This window comes from Bos mutus, chromosome 5 (assembly GCF_027580195.1).
Source record: "Bos mutus isolate GX-2022 chromosome 5, NWIPB_WYAK_1.1, whole genome shotgun sequence".
NCBI classification, from domain to species: domain Eukaryota; kingdom Metazoa; phylum Chordata; class Mammalia; order Artiodactyla; family Bovidae; genus Bos; species Bos mutus.
The window spans coordinates 37,133,753-37,143,107 of record NC_091621.1 but is presented as its reverse complement, the minus strand read 5'-3'; the positions used below and the strand labels follow the sequence as shown (position 1 = coordinate 37,143,107).

At 41.4% G+C, this 9,355-nt stretch overlaps 1 protein-coding gene across 1 annotated transcript in view; it reads left to right on the top strand.

Moving 5' to 3' along the window:
• The first annotated feature begins 823 nt into the window (after nt 1-823).
• The window catches only part of DBX2 (developing brain homeobox 2), a 38,387-nt gene continuing 29,855 nt past the window's right edge, over nt 824-9,355 (top strand). Inside the window, exon 1 of the mRNA XM_070369965.1 lies at nt 824-1,291. Coding sequence (XP_070226066.1) covers nt 892-1,291 — 400 coding nt within the window. The 5' untranslated portion in view covers nt 824-891. The remainder of the gene's footprint in view (nt 1,292-9,355) is intronic.

Here is a 9,355-nt window from a genome sequence, read left to right as displayed (position 1 = left end):
TAATCAACTCCAACTAAGATCCCTTTTCCTAAATCAAAATTTATTAGATCACCTCTTCTAAAGTGACTCCTAAATCAAATTTTACCAAAAAAGTGACTGGACATGAATTGCTGGAAACAGAAATTTTGTAAGGGTCTTCCAAAAAAACTCATTTCCTTTCCTCTTAAAAACAAACAGGGGCCACATTTCATACACAAACAACGCATTCTTTAAAAGGTGCCTTTTCATCTGCACAAGTCTCAGTAACACATGTGACTTTCTCTGATGATTATACCCCTCCAGGACACTAGTGACTCCCATTCACTTCCCCTGGTGGCCCCGAAGTGACGTCAACCCCGGAGAGCCAGGGGTCGTCCAACAGGTGGTCCGCCGAGCGCTCTCCAAATGTGAGCGCCGTCCGCGCTCTGTGCCCGGCTCCAAGCTCCCCCCGGGCTCCGCAGGCTCCCGGACCACGGCCGGGATCCCCTCGCCCCCGCACCCCTCCTCCTCCCTCTACGCGTCCCCTCCCCTCGCCAAAGTTCGGACTCTCGGGTTGCCCTTATTGTTGGCCGCGTCTGTCACTTTGTGGACTGGGTGACACGAATGGATGGGTTGGACACACCTTCCAGCCTACTAGAAGAAAAAAAAAGTCCGGATCTGCATAGACAGCGGGAGGGACTCCCCCGGAGCCCTCAGAGCCTACGCCGCGGGCCGGGGAAAAGCACAGCTCCCCCTCCCACATTCACTCCTCCCCGCCTTAAAAAAAAACAACGCTCAGCGCAAATAAATAATATCGTTCCCAGCCCGCCAGGGTCCTCGGTGTCCTCGCCTCCTCTGCCGGCTGAGCGCGTTCCAGCGCGGCGGGAGGAGGCGGCGGCGGGAGGCGAGCGCGCAGAAGCCCCGGCGCGCATCATGCTCCCCAGCGCCGTGGCGGCCCACGCCGGCGCCTACTGGGACGTGGTGGCTTCCTCCTCGCTCCTGAACTTCCCCGCCGCTCCGGGCTTTGGCAACCTGGGCAAGAGTTTCCTGATCGAGAACTTGCTGCGGGCTGGGGGCGCCCCGCCGCTCGGACTCCCACCGCCCCAGCACCACGGCTCGGCAGCGGCTCTCGGCGCGGGCGCGCAGGTCCGGTCCCTGCCGGCCAGCCCCGTTCCCCTCAAGTTGTGCCCCGCGGCAGAACCAGTCAGCCCCGGCGGGGCGCCCTACGGCACACGGTGGGCGTTTCAAGTGCTCAGCTCCTCGGCGGACGGCGCCCGGCTGCCGGGCCGGGCTCCGGGGGACCCGGACTGTGCCTTCCAGCCACCAGCCCCAGGTGAGCCCGTTCTCCCCTCCCCAGCCGCGCCCTGCGCCTCCCGGGCCGCGGGCCCACCCGCTCCAGTGCTCAGGAATCCTCTCGGGCTTCGAGCTTCCGAGAGCATCTCGAGCATCAATGGAGATGCGGCCTCGGGAGTGAGGAGGGTACCACCGCTAATCGTGATGTTCCTCCCCATCCCATCCCACCAAGCTTCCTCTTCTCCCCTTCTTTCTACAAGTGGTAGGGCTACCTTGAATTTCAGGCCTTTCTGTAGAAATCCTGAAGTCACCTCGGGCCTTAGCCGAAAGCGCAGCCCCGCTCCGCTTCTCTGGGCTCGCTGGACCTATTCCACTGGGTTTCCAAAATTCAGCGTCTCTACCCGCCCGCTTCTGTCTCGGAGGCCGAGAGATACCCGCTCCCTGGAAAGTTCTTGGCTTGAACAGCCTCGCGCTCTCGCTTTGGGGGCTTTTGCCTCTCAAACCTTAGCGTCGGTCGGGGAGGTTGGAGAACACGCGCAAAGATCTTTGGAAAAAGAGTTGCGCCAAGTTTTGGCTTTCTCCACTCTTAAATTTTGGATTGCTAAGGCACAAGAAAATCGACGCCGGCTTTTTCTTCGGGCTGAGCTAGAACAGTTGAATTGGCACCTGGAGTAGGAAGTTCACCAAATAAATGAGAATTTACCCCAGCTGTTTTAGTTTGCTTGTTTTAATTCCCGCATAAAACCTAAGTGTTGTGACTGGGAAGAGAATGCGGACAGTTTAATTCTGTATTAGCTAAAACTTACGGAGGGGCTGCCGAAGTTGGCCTTGAGAAAGGGAAAAGCGTCTTAGTGACTCAAAAGCTGAGATCCAGTCGGATTAATTTTTTTTTTTTTTTGGCTGCGTCCTTAGACGATCTTAATTCATTCTTTTAATACTGATGGGTTTGTCCAGAATGACTAATCGACGCTTTTTCAGCAGATTTCATTGTCCCAGCAAACTGCCGGATCAAATTTATTGCTAATGACTTTATAGAACTGAACATGTTTAGAACCTGTCCTGGTCTTTCACTTTGAAATGGTTACTAACAGAATGGAACAAATATAATTACATGAGCACCGGTCTCATTCACACAGTGTAAAACCTAAATTCTAAGCAGCATTTTTGCACCCTGGGAGAGGAACAAATACAGTTAAAGGCAAAGTTTATGTGCCTTGGAAATCTGGGCCACTCTCTCCTTTTTGAAGTATTCGGAAAATTAGAAACATGTATAGCTGGTCCGTTTAGACAAGCACTAGTAAATAATGTCTCATAAAAGTAACATTTTCAAGAAAATTTAGTGATTTCTGTGGTTTACGTTCATAGATGTTACTTTTCAAGTATTCTTAAGTTGCTGTTGATCGTGATTGGCTACTCCAAAAAGCTAATTTCAACCTTTGTAGATTTTACAGGTTAGATTTAAGTAAACCAAATGCAAATCAAATACAGATATTTCAATAACTCTGAAAAATTATTTTGTATACCTACTCTTTTCATTCAGAATATTGCAATTATTCAGTAAAGGGTTTAACTACATTATTTTTGTTTTCAAGAACATATTCATTCTGTACACTTATTGAAACATCAAAATGCAAAAATGCTTTTTGGAATAATTGAGAATGTGAGAATTTAAATTTCACTTTGAAGTATTTTAATATAGCTTTAGGCCCGTATATCTCCTAATATTTTATTCAGTCCTTATTGAAGATTTGATGCTTTCTGAAGTTAATTTTTATTTGAACAAATAACTTTTTATTTTAAAAAATCATTCTTGTAAAGAGTGCATTTAATTTTTGAAACTCGAAAAATATCTTAAGAAGAAAATTAAAACCCTGTAAATTTGTGCCCACAAATATGCTTAAAAACATTTTTTAATAATTTGACAGAGAATACAGTTTTGTGAGCGCTGCTCCAGTTTTGTCCTTCCAAATGACAGATTCCTGTCCTGCCAAATGTTGTGGGAATTCTTTTGTACCGTGTAGAATTATAAAGTTATAATGAGTGCTGACAGTGTTCGCTATCACCTGAAAATTAGATGAGAATGAAATAGTGATTGACGTTCTATAAAGAGTGGAAAGGAGATTTAGAGAAGGTACTGTTTTTAGAACGATAACAGTATTTCTCTCTGAAACATCAGTGAACAACCAGTTCTGATCTGTGCATTAACTTAGTGGATCACCGAATGTGATTTTTAATGATTTCAGTGTATTGATTACCCGTTTTTTCCCTCAACCTTAATTTGTTGAGTGCACCAGTCTAAATATCGAGTAAGGAAGCCTCAGAGTTGTTGTTAAGTGCATTGGTGAAAGACAGCACCATTTAACTAGGGGATTTATGCCACTGCATGCATTTCTGCTTCATTATTTCTGTTACCCACTATTAATTATACCATATAGTTCATTCATTCAGCAAATGCTTACTGACTGTCTCCCATGTGTCCAGACTTTGTTCCAGGCCATTGGGATAATCAGGGAACAAAACAGATGACCGTCTCTGCCCCTGTGGAGCTTACAGTCCATGTTCTGTCCTACTTTATGGTTTACCAAGCATTTTCATAATTGTTAGCTGCTTTAATCCTCATAATAGGCCAATTTTTTCTACAATGATTATTCCACTTGCTAACTTTTTTTGGTCCGAAGTATCAATTAAAAACCCTGTGATCTTGTGATAAAGAAAAATATTGCCCCCAATTCTGTGACCTTGTGAAAGAGAAAACTATTGCCCCAAATATTCCTTACACTAGTTTTTCCCTGAATAAGAACTAATGAGGGCTTATGGGATAACCAGTTACATGTATCTTCATAATAAATCAGATTGGGGTGTTATATCTGAGCCCATAGGAAATTGGTCTTTCCCTTCATCTCGTTGTGTGTCTGAAAGATGGTGACAGTTAAACAGTAATGCAGGTTTACAGATTATGAATGAAATTTAGCTGTCTGTGCTTCATTCCTAAAAATTGGCAAGTCTTTAAGTATTTAGAGTTAAAAAAAAAAAAAAGAACACTCCATAGCTATATGTTGTCAAGTTGTGTATATAGAGTAGTTTAAAAACTTTAAAAATCAGAGCACATTCTCCAAGATTTGAGAGGGGCATGTTTACTGTGATCACCGGTAGTGAGTAGATTCACCTCCAGACATTGTATGTGAAAAAGAGAAGCTTGAATGTCATAGTGTATTGGTGGAAATCAGGTCTGTCCAGTAAATCCTAATAGTCATCAGAGACCCTTCCCCAGAAGTTCATTCATGTCATCATTTGGTGGCTGTTGTACTAGATTCAGATATCCATGCTTTTGTATATTAAAGAAGGTCTTGAAAATGTGAAAATCTGAACAATTTAAATTTCTTTTAGTTATGCAACCTATTTTCTTCAAAGTGGAATAAATAGCCTTGCTTTTCAGTGACATTTGTTATTTTAAACATTTTAGATAATGTTTGAAATAAAGATAATTTCCTGAATGTAATTTAGTGATTATTAAATCTACTTCTTGTGCTGCATATAAAAGGATTAGAAAGCAAGTTTTTTTATTCTGAAGAGTTGAGTTAAACTGTCCTTTTTTAAAAAGTAATTTTGTCCAGTAGGTTGTACCATATAGTAGTACAAGCATGGAATCAGATCCATCTTATTTTTTCTGGTACCCTGTTAAGTTTCTTATTACTAGTAATACCTCATGTGCACTCATTTTCTTGTCCACCTCACAGTGCCAGCTAGTATTTACTTACTAATCTTGACTCTGTCTTAAACTACCCAAACTTGTATTTTGTGTCCCAACTGGTAGTTTTTTTCTGTTTTCACTGAGATGTAGTGAAAGTGTGACATAAAATAGCTTCTCTTACGCCTTAGGCACTTTGAGGATGGAGGAGAAAATGGAGCATCTTGTATTCTAGGTGGGGATTCCAGTCCAGTTGAACATTTTGCGATCTAATTTATGAAGCTAGAGTTTGTTATTTATTTTAGCTAATGCTATGCTCTAGTTTTGTTTTGGCAAATTAAAATCACAGAATCTTGACTGTTGATAATGCTGACCCAGAACCAAGACAAAGACAATGGGGGATCTAGAAAAGGATAATAATGGGGCCCATGCTAGTAGTTCCTTGCTCAGACCATCACCCTAAAAACACCCTTTGGTGGAATTGTAGATAACACCCATCAATATTCTTATTACACTTGTATTTTTTAAATAAGCTGCTTAACATATCTTTGGATTTATATTAACATATTAATAACTTTTGCATAGTTTATAAGGAATCAACTCTGAACAAATTGCTATATGGTCTCAAACTTCATAAGGTTCTTCAGGTTCAGGAAGGTTTTGCAGTGAAGAGGACCAGTTGTACTAATAGACAGTCTTTTTACTTCCAGCTTTGGGTTGAGAAAACCACATTGTCTCTATGTCTTGAGTTGAAATTACAAAATGATAGCAATTTATGTGCATCATATTTGCCTCTGACATTAGTATCTGTCCCTCTCCCAGTCACTAAAATATGCTTCTCTGCTTTGCTTTAACAGCAAGAAATCTCAATCTGTTCACATGTATTGAAGCTTTATTATTGAGGTTTAATAATAAAACGAGTAAATCCAGGAGGCAAGTAGGAACATTTTAGAATTTTCCCTTTACCTCTTACTCACGTTAGGGATTTGAGGATTATTTTAAGAGGCACAGTGGTTTGAATGCCCAGAAACTTGTGTATGGATTTAAGCAGAAGTAATTGGAGGATCTAGAGAGTTCAGAGTCATCAGGATGCCAAAGGATGCCAAATGTTGTTATATGTTGTAGATGTGTGACACCATATGTTCTGGACAGTTTAAAAGAATTGTCAACCGTGATTTTAGCTATGTTTGTTTACTATCAGTGTGGCTCAGATACTGAACCCAACACTGTACATTAGAGTCTGGTGTATTGCTCTTGGAGTGTGCCACCTCCTTCCTCCCCTTTGCCCAGCAGAAATAGCTCTTTTTGCTGTAAGAAAACATCTTATGGTTAGTTTTGTCATTGGTCAGTGGTAGAAATTGTAGCAACTTGAAAGTAAGAGAACCAATATAGGTAATAGCTGCATTGGTAAAATACTTTGAGCTTCTTTGCTATGAAAGTTTTTACAGAAGCAAAAATGTTACCATCTTTCAAATATTTAAACAAATGTGTTCTTACGTTAGAATTGGGAGGTAAATACATTATTTACTCTTCAAGCTACTTTCCGCCATCCTATTTCCTTTGTTGATATCATGCATAACTTTTGAATCTATCTTATTCTATCTTTTGAGGAGATTTGATTTGTGGTTCTTAAAAATAGTATTTGTCCACTTAATCATGGGCTAACAGAGGCTCCAAATAAAGTTTTTTTTTTTTTTTTACCTTATTACTGTGATTTTTTTCCACAATGAAGGTACATAATTTTTAAGTCAGTTAAAGAACTTTGTTTTCATTCAAGTACACCTGGAGTCTGTCAGAAACAAAAAGGCAAATTGTAAAAAGAAACAGTATGATTTCTATGTAGGAATGCTTGTTAGAATTTCTCCTTCTTTAAGACTTCATTAGATCATGCTTCCATTTTACACTCTCTTAGTAAAAAAATTGGATTTTTGCCTTAGCTTCTAATGTGCTTACCAGACCCTTGTATATTTTATTCCAAAATATTTTTATTTTACTTTCAGTAATGTTTCCACTTTTAATGAAATCTCTCCCTTTCATTCCTTTTAGCCTCTGGTCAGTACCTGATTTAGCAATGCTGAGTGATTCATCACTTTTATATAAAGTTACCATAACCGATTTTATTTTTAATAGCATTATTCATTTTGTCAGCCAGCTATTAGTTGGGAATGTTTCAGGGGCACACTCTTTATGTGAGTTATATGAACAGTAAACTTAAGGCACTAAAATTCTCTCTGAAGTCAGAGATCAAAAAGTCTCTATAAGTTTTTAAACTTTTGTTTCAGAATCAAAGCATCTGGGAAAAGGAAAGGGAAAAAAAAGCAGGTCTTTTTTCTATATATTGCTAAAATATTTAATTGCCTTCTTGTTCTTAAATATTCCAAAGATGAACTGGGTTTTTCCCTTTTCTTTCACATGTTCAGACACCATGCATGCCATAGCCACCTTGATTTCGTTAATTCTGTGGCCATCAGAAATAGCATGTACAATATATACATGTCTAACGGTCCCCTTCTTGCTTGGAGAATCCCGTGGACAGAGGAGCCTGGCAGGCTACCGTCTATGGAGTCGCAAGAGTTGGATGTGACTAACCACACACAGCATGGCAGTCCTCTGGAGAGAGCTCAAAACTTCTTGTTCCTTAAAAATTTAAATCTCTAATATTTTTAAAATTAAATTATATGAAGGAAATAGCTATTCTTTGAGAAGATTTATGTACATTAAAAGGCAATAAAAACCATGATGGCTGGTGAATTTTTTTTTCTAAGATTTATTTATTTGTTTGGCTCCGCTGTGTCTTTGTTGCTGCACGTGGCCTTTCTGTAGTTGTGGTGAGCGGGGGCTGCTCGCTGGTTGCAGTGCGCAGGCTTCTCATTGTGGTGGCTCCTCTTGTTGGGGAGCATGTGGACTCTAGGGCTTGCGGGCTCAGTAGTTGTGGCACACAGGCTTGTTTGTTCCAGGGCATGTGGGATCTTCCGGGACCAGGGATCGCACCTGTGTTCCCTGCATTGGCAGGGGAATCTTAACCACTAGACCACTACCAGCAAAGCCCTGGTGAATTTTTAATAGACTAACCTAGGACTAGATTGAGTTTAGGTGTGTTGAACCTGTGCTGTGCTTAGTCACTCAGTCGTGTCTGACTCTCTGCAGCCACATAGACTATAGCCCACCAGGCTCTTCTGACAATGGGGATTCTCCAGGCAAGAATACTGGAGTGGGTTACCATGCCCTCCTCCAGGGGATCTTCCCAACCCAGAGATTAAACCCAGGTCTCCCAAATTGCAGGCGGATTCTTTACCAGCTGAGCTACCAGGGAAGCCCGTATTGAACCTACTCTAGAGTTATATTGGGTCTGAAACCAAAAGACAGTCTGATCCTTCAAAGCAGGAAAAGAGTCATTTCTGTTTGCTTATTTCTTCTTCCTTTTTTTTTTTTTTTATTTCTACAGGTGCTTTTGCACTACAAATTGAACAGATGCAGCAGACACCACATGACCTGCAAAGCCTAATGTATTTACTCTCTGGCCTTTTATAGTAAAAGTTTGCCAAAACTTTCTCCAAAGCAAAAATGCATATTGAGTCAATTTTAAAATAATATATAGTTTTCCGAGCTGGTTTTAGCAGCATTTCTTTAATTTTAAAACCTAGATTCAAGTCAAGATCTTTAAATGACTGATTATATAATCCTAAGCAATTCGTGTAACTGCGTTGAGCCTCATTTCAAAATGAGCACAGGTGATAGGCTCACCATGGGACTTTCAGCCACACATCTCAAAACCCTGTTGGTAACATACAGGGAAAGATGTAAAAGCCAGAGTTCCACCATTCCGCCACAAACAAAATGCATACTGGTAAAAGGGGTATTGCTGTGTAGGAAACCATCTCAGAACTTAGAGGAACAATCGATTATTTTTGCTCACGGTTTGTTGGGCTGTCTAGGCTCAGCTGGGTGGTTCTCACTTGGAATCTCATTGCAGTTATAAGTCAGCTGCGGTCATCTGCAGGCTCAGCTGATCTGGATGTCCAAGATGGATGTCCATGGACTCACATGGCAGTCAAGGATGCTGGCTGTTTATGGGGTGCTCAACTGTGAGCTGTTCTAGCATCCTTTGATGATTGCAGTGAACTGTGATTTCAGGGTACCCCAGCTTGATGAGAAGCCAGACTCCAGACCCTTGTTGGTGTTGTGAGGATAGCAGAGAAGGTGTCAGTGGGAGTGTCCAGACAACTGGTTGTTACCTCTTGCCACAACATATGACCACAGCAGGATCCTTCCATATAGTCCCTTATTATTCAACCACAGCTCATCCGCCATGGTTAGGTGGATGAGCTAACCGGATGAGCTAAAAACAAATGAACATGATTTGTTTTTTAAGTTGCTCTGATCATATAATCAAGTTATTTATGAGAACATTAATTA